This window comes from Fistularia commersonii, chromosome 11 (assembly GCF_037954325.1).
Source record: "Fistularia commersonii isolate RoL2024-O1a breed Wild chromosome 11, RoL_Fcom_v1.0, whole genome shotgun sequence".
Taxonomy (NCBI): domain Eukaryota; kingdom Metazoa; phylum Chordata; class Actinopteri; order Syngnathiformes; family Fistulariidae; genus Fistularia; species Fistularia commersonii.
Window position 1 is genome coordinate 2,564,581 of NC_141294.1, and position 20,655 is coordinate 2,585,235.

Sequence of the window (20,655 nt, forward strand, 5' to 3'; positions counted from 1 at the left end):
TAAATTGACCAACATAAAGATACAAATTGCTTTTTTCATGACGTACGCCTGAGAAAAATAATTAAAAAATAAAATAAAATATATATATATATATATATATATGATAAATATACATATATAAATATAAATATAAATATATATATATAAAATGTAAAAATAAATATATGTGTATGAATGCATGCATGCTGGTATAAAACGTAATACGTAAAACGTATATATATATACACACACACACATAAATACATGTATATATCTATATATATATATTTTTTTTACATATTTTATCTTTTATGTATATACATTTTTATATGTACATGTTTATATACATTGTATATATATATATATATATAGACACACACACACTTATACATATATATGATATAGAAAATACAGAAAATAAGTGAATATACATACACACACACACACACACACACACACACACACACACACACACACACAGACACGCACACATACGCACGCACGCACACACATGTTTATATATACACATACACATATATACACACATACATATATATACATGTACATACAGTATATACACACACACATGAACACGCACACACAGACACACACACACACACACACACACAGACACGCACACATACGCACGCACGCACGCACACACATGTTTAGAGTACACATACACATATATACACACATACATATATATACATGTACATACAATATATACACACACACATGCACACGCACACACAGACACACACACACAGACACACACACACACACACACACACACACACGCAGACACGCACACATACGCACGCACGCACACACATGTTTATATATACACATACACATATATACACACATACATATATATACATGTACATACAATATATACACACACACATGCACACGCACACACAGACACACACACACTCACACACACACACACACACACACACACAGACACGCACACATACGCACGCACGCACACACATGTTTATATATACACATACACATATATACACACATACATATATATACATGTACATACAATATATACACACACACATGCACACGCACACACAGACACACACACACACACACAGACATGCACACATACGCACGCACGCACGCACACACATGTTTATATATACACATACACATATATACACACATACATATATATACATGTACATACAATATATACACACACACATGCACACGCACACACAGACACACAGACACACAGACACACACACACACACACACACACACATACATTTTTTTTTACGTACTTTACGTTTTACGTTTTTATCCATGCACACACACACACACACACACACATATGTCTGCAAAAAGGTTAGCGCTTCGGCTTCACAGCACAAAAGACCCTGATTCAACGTCTGTGTGTGTTTTGCGTGTTCTCCTCGCGTCTGCCTGCGTTTCCTCCGGGTTCTCCGTTTCTCTCCCACAGTCCAAAACCATGCCGTAGGTTAATTGGAAAAAAAAATTGAGAAAATTGCCCCCGAATGAGTGAGCGTGTCTGTTTAAGATCTTAAGCATCGGGATGTTATGTCATGCACAAATACAGAAAGACTGAAAACGGTCTCCCAGGTTTGGGGCACCGAGCTGTTGACCACATTGTTTGCATTACGTGGAGATCATCTGATGCTGCTCCCTGTGACTTTTGACAATAAGCAATGAGTATTAAATTAAAATGTATTTTATTTCAGTGTGTTCATTTATAAAATGAAGATTAAGGCCATCTTGTGACATCTAAATCCAACGTGTTAAATATTTTTGTCGCTCTTGATAAACAACTGCACGTGCCGGTAAAAGGATGATATCGGAAGGTTTGCTGCCGGTGGATCATTCGCCGGTTTTTCTTCATAAATACAAGGACTCAAATAGACCTTCAACCGAATGTCTTTTTTTTCAGAGTTGAAAATGTTTTGTTGCATGCTGAAATGTAATTTGTTTTTCTCTGCAGTTGTTCATTGCAACACATTTTGTTTATGCATTCAAAGTGTTTATTGTAGAAACGTGATTCCCTGAGCGGCGAAATTCCTACTTTGTTGTCCTCACTGCATTTGGATACATAGGATAAAGGCAAACAAAATATATAACATTTTATGCCGTGTTAATTCATTTTAAAGGTTGCCGACCCCTGGCCTGTACTGTCCTCTGTGGGGAAGGAAAACACAGGCGCAGATATCTTTCGCTTATAAGGAACGGAGACTTTAGCTGAAAAAATTAACAGAACTGCAAACAGACTGAGAATTTAATGGGTAAGCGGACGTTCTGAACACAACCTTATTGTCGCTAAGAGAAGATAGCCGGGACTGTAAGTTGAAGTGACAGGCAGGGGAGGTTCTCATTAAAGTCTGAACAAATTTCCTGCAACGGTGAAATACTACTCCCTAAACATATTATTGATTAGAGTGGTTATGAAAACTAGTACACAGTGTATCTTTGGCAGAAATGTTCAAATCGCTTTGTAGCTCAAACAGGAAGTGTGTGTACGGACGGGGTGTGTGTTGAATGGAAATGTTAGTGATGCCGTCTTGTCCAGATAAATCATCATTCTATGTTAAATGGGGGGAAAAAAAGGAAAGCGGGTCATTATTGAGACAAAATTACCAGAATAAACAATTAAATAACCCCGAGTTCATGTGAAAAATTGCACAGGTTTGTGCAAATTTATTAAAACTGATAAACAACCGAGATAAAAAAAAAGGAAAATAAATCTGTCCTCCAACGTTTTGTTTGATGTCAAACCGCTCCCGCCTGGCAGCGCTCATAACTGTATCTGCAAAAAATATGTACGTGCTATCTAATATTTCATTGCTGCTGCAGTATGACATATGCTGCTGTGTTCAAACAGAATTCCAGATTTGGATTAATGCTCCTCTTCTCCTGGCATCCGCGTTCAAAAGCAATGTCACTGTCGCATTGTAAATGTGAGGCCGCAGATTTCAGAGGTGCTCTAACGGTCTCAGAGGAGGGAGAACGTGATACGATTTTTTTTTTTTTGTACCGTTATCATTTAACTCCACTTACTTATTCTGCTGGTAAGTGTAGGCTGTGGCATGATCCCCTGTGTTCTCCACCGATAAAGGCTGCTGCCCGCTGGCGTCCTGCGAGGAAGGGGCGGCCGTCTGCGGAGATGGGTCCGTCACCACGCCCTGACGCCGGGATCAACAAAGAGACGTCGCTTCAGAGGAGACACATTGCGAGACTACAAGGAAAGCAGAACGGCGTATCCGAAAAGAGCGGTCATAGCGTCGACGCGTCTGTTAAGGCTTGATTTAACATCTGACGGTCCTCTCAAGAACGCAGCTCTCCAATCGGCGGCGCTTCGGGGCGTCACGCCGACCTCCGCGGTTATTTTTTTTTATTAATTTTTTTTTTCTTCGGACGACAAAAAGCCACGAAACTTCCGCGGGCGGGCGACTCCGTAGCGCGGATGTGACCGGAGTTAATCTCCTCAGACAAACCTTCCGAAAAAAAAAAAAAAATTCCAGCATTGTAAAAATGATGTGTAGGTTTGCCGTGTTCACTGAAAGGGACTAAGACAAATGAACGCTGGGAACGACTCGTGTGTGAAAGCCTTACTTCCACTGAGATGGCAGAGGGAGGCACTGCAGTGTACTGGGGAATGTAGGTTCCTTGCATAGGAGCAGCTGCTGCAGCAGACATGTACTGCAGACAAAAGAATTTGGGGCAAAGAGATGTCATTGCGTTATATTATCCTAATTATAACATTCACACAAACAGTAGGCGGTTGCAAATTTTAGGGTTTATCGTCGTTGACGCTTTTTTTTTTTTTCCCTCCGTGAACAACAGTTTCACGTGACGCCAAGGTCATTTGAGACAAAGGGGGGGGAAAAAAAAAAAAAAAAGTTAGACAATCATTATCATGTAAATTATGGCCGAGTGAACTTCTCGTCACAATACCGGCTACGATTTTTCTCCTGTGAGATGGTTTTAATTAAGGGGAATTTCAGGCATCTATTATATTAAATACAATCCCAAGCCAGAGGGTAGAGACACACACGCATGCAGAGTAAGATGGATGATGAAGCGAGAAAGACTCACGGTGCCTGTCGTGCCCAGAGACAGGTGGTTCATCTGCTGGGTTAGAGGAGCCATTACACTGGAGGGGTGAAGAGACAAACTGGGCTCTATGGCCGCGGCCGGGGTGATCACAGCACCCTGGGGCGAGAAGGACACCCGAGTTGGAGACGCTGAGGTGCGCGTCGGAGAAATAATAAGGCAAATTACGAAGGTCGGTCGGACCGTGAAGACCGACCACGGACGGAAAACTTCACCGGGGGTCACGGAAGAGGAAACTTGCGGGGAAACGCTCGGCAAACGTCACGAGATGTGAAGTGTCGCCGCAGGTTTACGCCACGGGCAGAACGGCGGCCTCTCCGAGTTGGACTCTCGCAGCCCGACCGCATGCGGGAGGTTCATTGGAACCCCAAAATTAACCGAACGAGTGCGAACGGCTCTCCACATGATGCACGTTTTTTATGTTTTTTTCCTAGCGTCGGTCCAGGGTGAACCCGACATTTTGCCCAAATGACAGCCGGGATAGGCGGCGACCACTCGGATCAGCGGTTTCAGTGACGAAGGAATGAACCAGTGACGTGCAGTCAGTGGAGGCAGGTGAGGCCGGGCCTCACCTGGCATCATGGAAAGAAAAAAAAGTAGAATGAAAAAATAATTTGAATGGTTCTATATATTCAGTGATTTGTACTATAAAGTTATTTTCGACCTAACTTCACCATTTTTAGTCGTTTTTTTTCAAAATCGCTAAAAAAAAAAATCACATTTATCGTTTGAATATGAAGAAGAGCTGACGATGGATTGCGCAATAACTGCGCTGCCATGCTATGCGGCTGAGATCATATTACTATCTCTGTGGATGTCACTATTAAAATTTTCAAACACTTCAAGCACTAATACATGAGCTAAATTTCCATACTTTAGCTGATGTGTATAATTTTTTTCGTCAACAACCGTAACGTGTTTCTCGTGCAGAGTGATCGTAAAGCGGCAGCAAAGACACACCAAGTGAGGCACGGAGTGACGGTGCCTCATGGTCGAGGGCACTGCCGATCCCAGGGATCCTTTTTACTACTCGGCTAAAGAATAATAGAATTTTCAGTAGCAAACTAGTCAAATGCAGCCATCCAGGTATTTTTTCCTCTTGCTTGGCTTTATGTCCAAAATGGAGGATTACATAGCTAAACTGAAAGTATTTTCTAAACTGGACTTTCAGTCAAAGCAGGAGATAATAAGTAAGGGAAGACCGACGCCGGCGCTAACGGATTCGCTTCAGACTAGGAGACGGAAGACTCGGTCTTTTCAAACGGAGTGGTAAACTCGAAAAGGCTGGTTGCGTGGATGTCCAGTAAGAAGTTTTCTGCTTTTCCTGCATTCTTTTCTCAACTTCCGACAATCAAACGTGAGCGGTCGGCCACTCGCGTTCAAAGTCAAATCGCGCTAAAAACATTCGGGATGTCCAGGATAGATTTGGCTTTGAATGAACAGCAAAGACTCAACATCAGCATCCCCAATGCTAAGCTAAAGGAAAACCGCTCAGCGCCGCATGGACTTCATTTATAACTAAAAGTAAGAGATAATAACGTTTTTTTAATATGATTTTTTTCTATGCCACAGTTTGTGTATGTAAAGAAAGCTGATAAGATATTTTAAACAAAACACGTCAACTGCTGCCAATAAAATAGTGAATAAGCTTCTCCGTAGGGTTCATATGTTTGTAAATCTGACTGATGACGTCAGTGCCTCACCAGCCATGAACCTCAGCGCACGTCACCGGAACGAACGAACGCTGACATCGGCGAGGGAAATTTTAAATTTGAGAAGACGACCGCAAGAGCCTCGCAAAGGGATTCATTTTATACATGGCGATGGAGCAACTTGGCGGGATCATAAGGGTTCATAAAGGATGTTATCATAGATTTCTTTAAATTTGAAGACTTTAATAGTGCCTCCTACCTTGGTATCTGACTTTTATTGTCCAGTAAAGCTATCGCACGGACTGAGCGGCCCTATGGATTTGATGTTCGACCCCTCACTGGATGCCCGGCGACTCACACGCGGTGTGAAACACATCGAACACGTAACCCGAGCCGCGCTTTTGTTGTCGACCGCCTCCGCAAAGCATTTTACAACAACACATTCGGCGATTCAGCGCACACTGTTAGCGAAGGCGGCGGCGGCGGCGTCTTACTAGAAGATACACTCGAACAAAGCCTCCGGAGGAGCCGGGAGGCCTTAACTCTACCTCTGAGTCACACTGAGCAAAGCTACGCCATTACTTTCAAACTACACTTCCCATGAGCGCAGACAGTATCGGCAGCGACGCGCTAGAATCACATCTGAAAGGGTTCTGCATTTCTGTTGCTGCAAGTCGAGACAGAACGTTAGAAGAACACAAGTATTAAATTTAGGTATTTCAGGCAACAGCCCAACAGCAGAGCAGTCATCATAACAGCTTTGGATCTGTAGAGGCTCCTAAAACACCAACGCACCTAGGTAAACACACACACACACACACACACACACACACACACAGGCGGTTTTGATATGTGAAGCATTCCTCCTGAACAAACATAAAATCTGTCAAAACTGTGCAGTCCTGAGTCTAACTCTTACATCTGCAAGCTTCACAATAGTACACCGCACACACACACACACACACACACACACACAGGAATGGTGTCAGAGCTGTGAAAAGAGGTGAGCGCTCTTCTCGAAGACGGCTGTCTTCACGGGGTTGTTTGTTCAGTCCCGGCGTGGCTATCAGAAATGCCTCATCGCCGGCTCTCAACAGTTAAAGCGAGCAGCACGCGCTCGCCGTTTAAAACGCACATCCGGGAGCTCACGCAGGAACGTTCGCACAAACCGGTAGATAAACCGTTTCGAATGACGGGAAAAAAAAAAAAAATTTCCCCATACACTCTCATTCAATATTTTCATCCCAGCACCCAGCGGGGGTCCATTAAAAAAAAAAAAGAATGAAGTGACGGGAAACGCACGACGACTAATTGTCTACGCCCGTTTATCGGTACGAGTATTAAACCTTCTATCCGCGTGCGCGCATTCGGAGTTACGGCGAGTGTATAATTGGATGAGGCGGCTGGAAAACGTATATCTGTAAATACTTTCTCGCATTGCGTGGTTTTCTCGAGGTAGGCGATAAATGCGCGAGACAGACGAATGTATTTTCCCCCAAGGAGAGACAACAAAAAGGAAAATAAAAAAAGGTTTTGTCTCAAATTTGAACTCGCGTTGTCTCTCAAACACTCCCTTCTCTCCACCTATTCTATCTTTTTTTTTTTTTCCCGTTCTACTGCCATCTTTCCACCGACGAAACGAAGTCGATGAGCGGAATCCCGCTCCGGGCGGCGTCGCCGCTAATGATAATGACACCGGTTTAGTCGGTAAACCAAAAAAAAAAAACGCGGCTGTCGTGTCGAGAGCGCTATTCGTGTGAACTCGCAGAGGACGGGAACTGACATTTTCCGCTCACTTCAGGTGGCATGTTCTGAAAAGCAGATGTGTATATTATTCCAAACACAGATTATCATAATGTGCCGGCTCAGATGTGTGCCGAACTGTGAATTCTTCTGACACATTCTTCTTCGCCCCCTTTGTTCCCTCAATAGGGTTTAGCACGGCAATTTAACAAAGGAGGATCTGAAATCCCAATTCTTTGGATGTCTCATTACATTCCTCCCCAATAAGCCGTCTTCCTTGTCTTCCTCGCCGTGCATGGTTACAGTAATGCATTCATTCATGGTCACGGATTTATGAGTAATTATGCATAAAAGACATATTCTGACTAATTAAGATGTAAAGACACCGAGGTCGGGCGATCCGGGCATTCTGCTAAAGCTGGAAAACACATTTCTCACGGCGGCACCCCGCTGCGCTTATTTGCGTATGCGCCGATCTGCCGATCCAAATTCAATTTTCAGAAGGCGGGACTTTATGCTTTATCCGCAGGTATGAATCGTTGTGAGAGCGCCTATAATGTATTTTCTTTATTTATAAAAATAACACTCGATTGTCGGTTAAAGTCAACAAATTTAGCGCGAGTCATTCATTTTCCTACGTGGCCGCGGATCTCGGGAAAAAAATTGTTTTCACCCATAACACACACACACACACACACACAGAGCAACCTTCCGATTTTAGGAGCACAAACTTGTAAAAATAACTATGATGAACTGCTCTCGGAGTGATTACTAGAGGTGTGCTTGAGTGCATCAACCTAAATCTGTCAATGAGCACATGCCATTAATCCAAGTTATGAGTCATTAACTGTGGTACAGCGGTGAGGAGACACCAGCGAAGCCTCTGCTACCATAGGAACAGGATTAAGCTGCCGCGTCTCTGAGTCTCCCTCCCTGATGCAGCTTTAATTTGCCGAGCTCCTCTGTATCCAGGAAATACAATGACTAGCATTCTCCTTTGTTGTTTAACAGGGATTTTGAATATGCAGAGACAAGAGCGGGGAACGGGCACACACAGCCCAGACATGCATTTGCAGCAGTTGTTTTCCCCTCTTTGTTCTTGATTTATTCTTTGTAATCCCCTTCTTTTTTCCCCGTGCCTACCCCTCTCCCCCGTCCTATCTCTGTCAAACGCATGCTTCCCGTATTTATTTTGTCCTCCTGCAAGTCACGCGTTTTTCTCCGTCTCTCTTCTCCCCGCGTGCAAGGAAGTCGTATCAAGCGGCCCGCCGGATAATTAGACAGGACATTTGTTTGAAAACATATACAACGGGGTATTATCCTTCGTCGCACGCATAATTTTTCATCAGACTTGACGACGGAGTGTTTTTGGTTTGAGCTGGCAGACAGAAAGAGAGATATAGATAGGAGGGGGGAGAAAAAAAAAAAGAACAATAGAGATGGGGAGCGACAGAATTTTTGCACACTTTTCATCTATTGTGTGAGACATTATTTGCTTCCATTCCTCCGTACGAGGCTGATTCGCCGTATTCGTGCCACCCTTATCTTCAATCTGCATGGAGCTGACAATTTCAATGGAGCATAACTGAATTTTGCAGGTGTAAAATTGTCAGCAGATGTTGGTGAAAGCGCTGCTTTTGCAGCGCGCTCTGATAAAATGCAATCAGCCGACCATCTCCTTTTTAAGCAGAGACAGCTTTATAATATTGAAAAATAATTCATGTGAAAATCCCCGGCTGAAAATGTTATCCCTTCTGTTGAAAAAAACAAAACAAAAAATAAACTTTAAGGGATAGAGGAAATGTTATGATCTCTGTGATGTGTGTGTGTGTGTGTGCCACCAATGAGAATTCCCATGATTAAATCACTTAACCATGAAATATCACAATGGAACGGAGCAGTTATTGCGTATAACAGTCAATTTTTTTTACCCGATTGCGGAACTTGAGCACATCATTTTCATCTCTATTAAAACTCCTGACCGGAGTGATGGAGTGACCCGTCGTCGGGTCGGCAACAAGAAGGGCTGCGATGTCACACACCGCAGGTGAGGAGTGAGAGCTCCATATTTACATGTTTGTCAGAATGTCAGATGAGGCTAATCCCTGCGGGAGTTAACAAGTCCGCTCCCTTTTTTTGTCTTTTTCTGGAAATGCGGATACGACATCACCTCTCAGGATGCTTATCGTTCTATAAAACCTGTCCGTTTTATCCGAGGGGCCCTTATACTTTCTTGTTAATTTGCAGATAATGCATGAGAAACATGCAGTTGACGTTCAGGCCAGCAGGGAGCAGGCTTTTATTATGCATGCAGAGGAAGTGCAAGAAAGTTAGGAAAGGCCTGTTTCAACAGAAACGGACCCAGAAGCAGGACTACACCCTTTTCAGGGTGGAATAAATCTTCCACTAATTGGAAATTACAATCATTAACATAATTAGCTGACAGAGGATTTGTAATTCAGCAGCTAAACGAACGATCGCTCGCATCAAATGCACAGTTTCGCAGTTGTTACGGTTCCGGAAACGATGTCTAAAATCGACTCATCGGTGGCGCCGGACGTTTCGTTGAACTTACTGTGGGTTGCATAACATACTGTTGATGTGGCATCCAAGATGTACTCTGGACCTGTGAGGAGAATAGAGGAGGGCGGAGGAAAGACGATATTGCGGCGGGAGGGGGGGGGGGGGGGAGAAGGATGGAGAAAAACATAAAATAATTAAAGAAGGAGGGGGAGGATGGTGGTCAGGAAGGGATGGGAGGAGGGAGAAGATGAAAAAGGCGATTGTTGTAAACGGCAAAGAATGGCGGATGGGAGAAGATTAAGAGACAATTGGGAGACGGAATGACATGAAGGCGGTGAAAATGACCAAAAGAGAAGAGAAACCAAAGAGAAGAAGGGAGAAAATTAGTCATTAACTCAAGTCTTTACAAGCCTATTTCAGAGCCTGGGTCCCTGCGGCAGAGCGTCTTAAAGAATATTACAGTGGTAATGGAGGGTCCACCATACAGTATGTTATGTTGTAATTATAAGAGGATATTGAGACCACAGAGAGCAATACAGTGGAATAATTACTGTTTCGCAGCGGAGGTTTCATCATCAAAGCGCGTCTCGGACACAAATCACCGCTTTCATCTGGCGCTTCCATCCTATGGCCGAGAAAACAAGTCCCCGCGGGCCTCTTTGTTACATGCCGGACGCATGCAGCAGCCGCCGAATGTGTGCATGTGTGATTGCGCGGCGGTGTTTTCCAGGGAGCAGCCAGAGGTGACTGAATGTCTCATCAAAAAGGTAATTGTGCGTAATTCTGTGCCGCGTTTGTCTTTGTAATTTATAGCCCCCCCCCCCCCCCCTCCGTTTCCTGACGGAGACTTCCCAATTCAGCTCTCAAAGAACCGGGTTGGAATTGAATTCTTATGGTCGGACGGGGGGGATGAAACACAGAGGGACGGTACGAGAGAGGACAAAAGGGGGATTTGTGCCCGCTAATGAACAATCCGAGGAAGAATGACTGAAATATAAGGCGTTTCGTCATTTAGAGTGATCCTGAATGGAAACTCAATTTCTATCGAGATTAGTTTCCCATGCATTACCTGTGTGTCTGATGTTGAAACAGTGTACCAGAAATCAGAATCGGAAAAAACTTTATTTGTCCCCCGAGGGGCGATTGGGTAGCAGCGGCAGCAAAGTTGTGAACATCGAGAGTAAAATTTAATGAAAAAAAAAAAAAAAAAAAATCAATTTAAATTAAATAAATAAATAAATACAATTAATACAATAAAAAGGAAAAAAAAATGTAATATATATCATTTACATTTACATTTTAATGTATATGTAAATGATATATATATATATGTAATTTCCATATATATATACACACACACACATATACACACATATATGCATATATATACACGTATACACACATATACACACACACACATATATATACACATATATACACATATATACATATATATATACACACATATATATACATATATACATACATATACATATATATACATAAACACACATATATATACACATATATACATATATATACACACATAAACACACATATATATTCACATATATAAAAAGATATATACACATATATATACACACATGTATATTTTTATGTAAATTACAGAAGTGCGCGAATAGTTTTGAAACTACAAAAAAAAAGCATCATCTTTAATAATGTATTGTTTGTGTCCTGCTTTCTTAAGCTCGTTTGTGTCTGTTTTTTATTTCACTCAACCCAAGAGCTTCTATCCCTAAATTACAGTAAAAGTCTTGAATTGTGAATCTAATATAAGAGTCTTCTTCCCACACAGGGAAAATTAACTTTTAACAGTGGTTATATCTGTGCAGTTTGATTCACATCTTGTGCAAAGAAGAAAATCAACATTCCAGTCTGCTTCACTTCACTGATATAAATTATTTCTGTTTAGGATAACATTAGGAGACTATGGGATTATGGGATGGCACAATGATGAACATGACAAAGAATAGCTGCTTTACTTAATTTGATGATATCATCCAAAAGAATTTTAAATTCGGGCCTTGAGCTGCATGTATTTTTGTAAATAAACCCAAAAGTTTTCATGCTCAAAAAAATAACGATGTAACTCCAAGTCAATTACACTTGTGTGAAATCAAAATGTCCACAAAGGAAGCAACACGGATTCATTTTGACTTGTTTTAAGGACTTTACGTCAACGTTGGATCAGCCTGTCGTGCGTTTTTCCACTTTCATTTTGAGTGTGACCACAAATCCAGACCTGGATTTGATTTCCATCGATCATTTTTGTGTGATTTTGTTGTCGGCACATTCATACTTTGTAAAAAACAAAGTATTTCACAAGAATATTCCATTCATTCGGATCTAGGATGTGTTATTTTAGTGTTCCCTTTATTTCTTTAGCAATGTATTTATTATTTTCAAGGTGAGGTGATCGAAAACGACCTTCGTGCTTTGAATGTCACCCGAGGAAAATGGTTGTCTGTTAAAATCCTGAGCGGTAAGAATTCAGAGAAGGTCCACCCACCTGATATGTGGAAACAGGAGACGCAGCGATGAAGGGTGTGATTGATGTCTGTGCGATCATCCGATTGGTAGAGATGCTGTACGGAGTGGAGTAGAACCTGCAAAAAAGCAAGCGGGTTAACGTCATTTCGACGGCAACGTGAACGGCACGGGCAAAAAAACCTGCGGCATGGTGGGAAAAAAAAAAAAAAAAGCATTGTTAGAACTTAAAGGGAAAGACTGCCAAAAGGTCCCTCTGCACATTGAGCCGCGTTCAAAAATCGAAAATGCCGTCGTCGTCGTTTCGGATCGAATAAATCCGGCATCCGTTGGAGGGGCAGTCGTGGAAAGTCCGCAAATGGCGGCTGAAAACTGCGCTTTCGAGAATGTGGAGGAAGCAGAGGTGCGTATATACATCACTAGATCACAAAGGATTACCGTTCACTTCTATGCGTGATAATAAATTATCACCTTAATGCTTGAGTGGGAGACATTTTTCAATAATACCCTTTATTTTCCCTCCTACGCATATTTCATCAGCTGCACCGCCGCATGTGTCATATATGCATTCAAACTCTGTTTACCCACCTTCCTATACCTTTGTTTGCACTTCTGATTTTGCTCCGCTCCTTTTTTTTTTTTTTTTTTTTTTTATTCCACCCTTTCAACCCTGCAGTGTTAGAATGCTGTAGCTAGTGGTGCTTTATTTATCATTGTGTACCTAGAGAGGACATGTTTCATCCGCCAGGCTGTGTTGCTGTGCCCAATCGATCCCAAAGTGTCTGTTGACTGAATAATGGAGCGAGTGAGAGAGACAGAAAGAGAAAGAGAGAGCGAGGGAAAGACCTTTCGTGCTTTCTGAAATGCAGCCCTAATTCCAGGGAACAGGATTCACCACAAATCATTTGTTGCTTAATTGGGGAAGTGAGGCACTTAAGGTCTTTCCGATCACAACCACCAAATATCTGTCGTTCTGTGGTGCAAGGATTAATATTCGAACGTTTTAAAAATAACAACCTTAATATCAATTCGGGTGTTTTTGGCTTAGCGTGCAGACAAAAAAAAAATCAGACGCGGAAAACGCAATTTCGTTTCAAGGTTATCGTTTTTGGCCCGGGTTTCCCCGAACCTCTACGGGGTTTTACCCCCCCCCCCTGCCTCCGTCCCGACACCCCGAGATTTCACGTTATATTTGTTTGGAAAGCGGAAGCATGAATACTTTTCACCCCGGCTGTGGGATCCAAACTCACAGATAATTTAAACGAAGGCAGTTCCAGCCTGATGGTTGCAGTTACAGTATTTCCCCGCTGCCAGCGATAAGCACCAGAGTGTGAATGCACCACACACACACACACACACACACACACCTGGCCTCCCTGTTGACTTTTCATGCTCAACCTGTTGTGTTGATGCCAAATAGTACATAAAGAGCACGGCTACATCAGTTAACCTCAACTTTTTCACAGAACAGTCTGGTTCACTTCCTTTCAACAAGAAAAAAAACGCATCTTATGAATTATTAGCGCAACGCTTTGCTCCCGCCGAGACTCCGCCATCGTTCAAATGAAGTCTGGCTCTGTGTTTTACCTTCGGACGTGCTCATGTTATTTAGATTTCCTTTAATTTCATCTCGAAATACACGTATTGCATGTGAAAAACAGAAATATGGAAGAAACGGAGCCCTTTCAAACGCTTTCGGACGCTCCCATCAGGGGTCATCTTCCTCCGTCTCATCTTCTCACACCGACTAACTTCATGTCCTTTTTCCTCTCCATCCATAAATCTCGTCTTTGGGTCTTCCTCCAGGCCTCCAGCCCGGCAGGTCCAAACTCGGAATCCTCCTTCCGATACATTCAAGATCCCTCCCGCGTCTCCCTGACTTTATCTCCGACACATCTAACGATTGCCGTCCCTCCGTCCCCTTTCAAACATTATCAATGATCATAAAGGTTTAATCCTTGCATGTTTCCTTTTCTTCTTTTTTTTCCACCGCGACAGTATCGGATTTGTTTTAACATTCCATTTAAGGGGTCATTTATTTGGGCCTGTAAATGTTTCCGATTTCTTTTATGTCTCCTTAAACCCGCTTTTACAACACCCGCGGCCACTCGGGGGGCAGCGAAAAACGAACTGTAAACAAAACACCGATGCAAGCTTATCGCGTAATTTTATATGGCGTTGTAAGTTAACTTCTCCTCGGGTTACTGAGCAATTTCATTCTGAGCGAGTAAATGTTGGCGAGCTCAAGGGGTTCGAACCGTTGTCCATGGAACTGATCATTTCTGGTTCGATTCCCGGTTTGATTCCCAGCTCTTTCTTGACCCGCGGGCCAATTGCGACCCGAACGTTTTTTCTCACATGCATATGGGGGTTTTATACAGTGAGTTTTAAAAAAAAAAAAAAAAAAAAAAAAACGGGCAAGGAAAAAATAAAAAAGTAACTTTGCAATGTATTTTTTGCTTCAAAATTTGAAAACCAAATGATTTTTTGATACAAAAAAAAAACCTCCGGTGACATTGTTAAAACGATCTTTCTTTTCTTGTTTCAAAACCCCAGACAATATTAAAAGATTGATTTAATAACCAGAATAGCCACCATTAGCCTTGTAAACATTATACCTCCTCTTATACATGCTAACGATACATTTTTTTAATAAATTCTAGTGGCAAATTTTTCCACAGTGGCGAGCATTTCTCTTTTAACTGAAAAATATTTTTAGAGCGTAATTTCAATTTTTTTTCATTATTCATTTTAAATATTAATTCGTCATGTATTATTTTATTGGAACAGTTCATATCATATAAATATTTTTAGAATTGACCTGTTTACCTCCTTTACACTAAAACAAAAGAAACATTTGGACTTAGTGCTAACAATTCATTTTCTAATAAATTCTAGTGGCAAATTTTCCCACAGTGGCGAGCATTTCTCTTTTAACTGAAAAATATTTTTAGAGTGTAATTTCAATTTTTTTTCATTACACGAAAACAAAAGAAACATTTGGACTTAGTGTTACGTCTAGGTAATGTTTTTAGCGGTCCGGCCCCCTTGACATCAAATTAAGCCGTTTGCAGCCCCCGGACCAAAATGAGTTTGACAACCCCGTTCTAGACGGTAGAAATGTTATCGAGCAAGACACTTAACTCCAAACTGGCGGTTAAATGCAGTGGTCAAGTTGAGCTGTTTGTATATCAGAATCTGACAAAAAGGTCTGTCTTCTAAATCCAGGTCTGCCTGGAATTTATATTTATCGAAAACACCGGTCTATAATGCATCATCTCCTTCTTCTTTTCGCCACAGCGAATCCAGCTTCTCCATCCAACCCTGTTCTCTGTATCCTCCTTTCTCACACCAGCTAACCTTATATCCTCTCTCACGACGTCCATCGTTCTCCAACCTGCTTGAGCCCGTTTCTTTACCTCTTTAATGTGAGTTTTTCGCATAGTCGCGTGAAAATATATTTTTCATTTACTATCATTAACGGTATCCAACACTATCGTTCCTGCGGTTTGGTTGGACGTCACTGGTTTGTCCAAAATTTCCCCACTTTTTTTTTTTTTTTTTTACTTGCTTTTGAATACATTGGAGAGCGTTTAAAGATCAGCGCCTCCTTAGGCTCCGGCCACCCGCAGCAGGCCAGATATCAATGATATTGGATTTTCCTGCCATATTGGATTTAATAAAAAATGCCTCTGAATATTTCAGAGTCACAGTATTTTGTTCATCACCGCCAACTCATTTGAATGCGAGGAAAATGCGCGCCGGGCAAAGGGTGGGGGGGGGGGGAGTTTTGAGGTAAAAGAATAAGAAATTTGAAGAAAATCATTTGACATTTTTCCTGGTGAAGGATGATAGGAGCACACCTCGTATGTATGACTTGCATTAGAAGTACTGTATAAGAACCACTGATGAATACAAATGAGCTGAGGCGGACCAGGTTATTCAGTATGGTCCTCTGATTGTGTTTATTGTATTTTTCATTAGTGTGATGTGTATTGAGAGAGAAATCGTAGATAGAGGACAGATTCAAGGTTATTGATGGAGGCTATTATCCCTGAGCAGCACACTGTCAATAAGGACTGGAGCGCGGCTGTTTAAACAATACACTAAACACGCGTCGGCCGACGAAACATTACTGGTGGACCCGGTTTAAAACTCCGGCGAATCCCCGGCGTGACCCAGCCGCTACGCCGGGGGTCTGTCGAGAAAAATTTGTGAATGATTTAGCGCTGACCTCGGTGACTTACACAAATGTGTGTGTGTGTGTGTGTGTGTGTGTGTTCGGGAAAAACAGAGGAAGGAGAGGACGAGGTTCGAGAAGGACGGGATGAAAGAAAGTAGGAAAAAGGGGGGATGAAAGTGCACAGATTGGAGGAAGACGATTGAAAAAGAGATGCAGGGTGGCCGATAAACGGGAGCGGGCTACGAGCCAAAGCCGCCCGGCCGGTAGAAACACATGTTTCCGATACGAAAAGATTGGCATCGGAGCCCGAAGTCCCGCCGTCTCGCAAAGACCTGCAAACCTGGTCCTGATTGGTGCCCTTTACCTCTCCTTGTGCTCACTGTTTTTTTTGCCTTCGCCCTCCTCCTGACCCGGGCCGGCCCTCCTCTCTTTTCCATTCAAGCCTTTCCTGCCTACTTTTAGCGCCTCTCTAATTAGCTACATTAGCATTTCGCAATCACGGAGCGCTTTGCCGGAAGGAGCGCCGCTGACCTCGGAGGAGAGGTCAGAGAGGGTTTAAGCATCTAAGTGTACAGATGCTTGCGTGTGAAAATGTTTCTGTGGATGCAATGGCGCACACACACACACACACACACACACACACTTTCTCTCTCTCTCTCTCTCTCTCTTTCTCACACACACACACACACACACACAAAGACATCAAAGATGACCAAAAGTAAAGCAGCTGCTTGGAGCTGGAGAAAGGGAACGAAATGAGAACATGCATTAGAGAGCTAAGTGTAGAAGAAAGGCTTGAAAGCAATTGAAGGCACATTTAGGATAACATGGAACACGCAAATATTTAACAGGGAGGAGGGAAAGAGCCGCTCGTTTCGGGGGCGGAGGCGGGGAACAGGGTGTAATTATTAAAAGTACGAAACAGACCGGGACAAGAGAGAAAGATGAGGAAAGAAACGGGGGGATGTGGGGACGGAAGGAGGGCCGAGGAAGGAGCGAAGACGAAAAGTGAAGCGGAGCTGCGGGGAATCGTCTCCCGGGATTCACATCGCCGGCAGCGTTCCTAGCAGACAGGACCCATCTCCGATTTCCCCTTGAAACAGGCAGAGTCTTCGCACTCTGCATTCAGGCCGGGAGCCCTGCAGATAGCCCCGGCTGATGAAACACTTACAGTGGCCCTGCAACAGCCATCAGCTTCCCCCGTTCGTAATCAAAATCTAAATGTCTTAACGACTCGGATGCGTAGGTGAGCGAAGAAACACCACGGGTGCGTTAACCTGTGCGGGAATAATGGAGGCCGAGCGGGAAGAGGGAAAGACGGGGAGCCTCTCGCGCACGATTTCAGCGGTCGGTTGCTTTGCATAGAAGTGTTCGGCGCTGAAAGTTTGGATTTGCATTTGGGAAAAGAATGGCTGTGTGCAAATGAGTTTTTTTTTTTTTTTTTTTTTTTCCCCCTCAAAGGGTCAACGACGGGTCGTGAGATTGAGGCTTTTTGAAAGTAGAGCGAGTCGATTTAAAAGATTTGTCAGCCCGTTTGTAAGTTGCGAAAAGTAAAGTTTGGACCTACCCGTTCTGCATGGCGGAGGGATCATACGTCAACGCCATACCACTCTGGAGAAATGAATAGAAAGAGAAGACATACGTTAAAACCGTATTTTTATTATCGCTATCATTTTAGAATTCCATCCAAAATCGCGTTCATCACCCGTCCAAACACTCCCGTAACATTAGAACGTTAACAAAAAAACAATCGCGTTAAACGACAGCGTTTCTGTTGTGACAAAACCGAGGGACACGACAAACAATGAATAACATTCGGGCTGAAATGAACACACAAGTTTCGACAAACCGTCACCAATTTAGATAAGGGAGTGGAACGAATATATCTGATGAATAGAGAACAAAGGATATCCTCTGTGGCTAAAACTCCCAAATGAGGCACTTAAAATGACTTCATGCTCAGTGGAATGACTCAGCGTGACTGTGCCGATCTGAAAAAGCAACGCTCGTTGAAAAATATTCTTAAGAGCAAAAGTCAGAAGAGGAAAAAAAAAAAAATAATAATGATAAAAAAAATAAATAAAAAAAATTAAAAAAAAAAACCCGTGCCCTAGGCGGTGCTGGGCCCGGTCCCTGCTGGCGCTTTGTGAAAAGCGCGGCAGATCCAAAACAAATCGGCGGTAAATCACAGGGCCACATACTGGGACACATAACCGTTCCATCCCTCAGTTACCACAACAACTGTGTGTAGATATCTCAGAGCACACACACACACACACACACACACACACACACACACATACATGTTATGGTACTATAGAAATAGGGTGTAACGTTTCTTTGCAGATTTGTCCCCGTGGTAGTTTTTTATTTTTCCCGTGTCCGGATGCCATCGAGAGAATTTAAAACAATCAAGACGAGCGAGATCGGATCGTATTCGAGGAATGGAAAAGATCATCACACGAAATTCACGAAATTCAATTGTCAAGACTTGAAAATAAACTGAGATATAAACTGTATGGTTAGAATATATTTAATGGTAATAATATATTTACATTGACTTTATGTACATTGAAAAGGATAAATAAAAAAAATGATAATACATCAGGACAAGTTCATTGTGAAATTTTTGGGAGCTGTCACACACACACACACACACACACACACTGTCGCTATCTGTCACACGGAACATCTGTGCCGTTTGTCAGGACAATTAAAGAGGCCGAAAGACGCCAAAAGCAACCAAATGTATGTCAAAACAAGCCACAGTTTTGCAGCGTGTTGTAGCGAGACAGAACATTCCCAGAACAACCTTCACAGTTTGAGATGCACTTAAAAACACTGTTATCTGTCACTATCTTGTGCAGCAAAATACTGGGCTACAAAAATTCTACGGGGGGAGCTTAAGGAGATGGCGCTCCTGCTGTGGAACTGTCTGGAGTTCCACTGCTTACAACCCTTAGTATCTTTACAATGTCAATGTATAGTCTGGTGCTTCAGTGATATTGGTTTTTAGAACAACATGGGTTGCTAGAACAACAACAAAAAAAAAATCTACAAGCGGCGTTTATTGGATTCAGAATTGATCACTTTATTTATGTTTTGCCATGCTTTGTAGAAGATCTTCATTTATCCATCCCCAGCTAGGCAATTTTTGTTGGAACCCATTTGGAACTCCGTATTTTTGGTTTCAGATGTCTGATCTTTATTTCGCTCAGTCTCTTTCCGTGTTACTGTTCCTCCCCCTCCTCTTAGAGCAGCCCTACAGAAGCCATTTGTATTTGTTCTGAAAGGCTTTGCTCTGTATACAAGTCTTGTCTCTCCAAATTGGCAGATGATTTAAAGGTGTGCCCTGATGCTGAACTCTGCTGTGCCGTTGTTTTGTTTGTTTCCCCCCCAAAAACACTATTTGTGGCCAGGAATGGGGGCGTGGAATGTACACCGAAGAAACGGTCAAAAGGAAACATAAATCTGGCATACATGGAGAATTCTGAACTCGACCACGCCGGCCCTTGACAAATTCTTGGGTAGGAAAGCAAAAGCATGCCTTTCACAATTTCCCATAAGTTTATCAAGAAAGTCTTGTTCCATCATTCTGATGTTGATTTCTTTTTCTTTCCTCGCAGGGCAACTGGTTGGAGAGCGGAGTGGTTGAATATGTCGTCACGACACGAGTACTTTACACTACTTTGCAAATTTTTGCCCTTCATTTTCCTGTAATTTCTGGACTATTAGGCGCGCCTGAATATAAGCCACACCGACTAAAAGTAACAAAATAAATATATGTGTACAAATATAGACCGCACTTGACTATAAACCGTAGGTGTCCACGTTGTAACATGAGATATTTATACAGATTTTTTTTTTTTTTTTTTACTTTTAATTAAATACATACCGGTAACATTCGCAAAAACGAACAGGAAATGCTTTTTTCTGAACATTGCC

At 42.4% G+C, this 20,655-nt stretch overlaps 1 protein-coding gene across 5 annotated transcripts in view; it reads right to left on the reverse strand.

Annotated features, from left to right (window-relative positions):
• The window catches only part of LOC147229202 (RNA-binding motif, single-stranded-interacting protein 3-like), a 141,456-nt gene that overhangs the window by 3,509 nt on the left and 117,292 nt on the right, over positions 1-20,655 (reverse strand). For 2 of the 5 annotated variants that reach the window (XM_086156057.1, XM_086156058.1), the window contains exons 8-13: positions 18,278-18,321; positions 12,550-12,646; positions 10,072-10,122; positions 4,084-4,200; positions 3,601-3,687; positions 3,046-3,170 (exon numbers count right to left, since the gene is read on the reverse strand). In XM_086156057.1, the coding sequence (XP_086012183.1) occupies positions 3,046-3,170; positions 3,601-3,687; positions 4,084-4,200; positions 10,072-10,122; positions 12,550-12,646; positions 18,278-18,321 (521 nt within the window). Of the gene's footprint in view, positions 1-3,041; positions 3,171-3,600; positions 3,688-4,083; positions 4,201-10,071; positions 10,123-12,549; positions 12,647-18,277; positions 18,322-20,655 lie in introns of those variants that run through there. The other 3 variants (XM_086156061.1, XM_086156062.1, XM_086156060.1) reach the window with 2 other exon arrangements.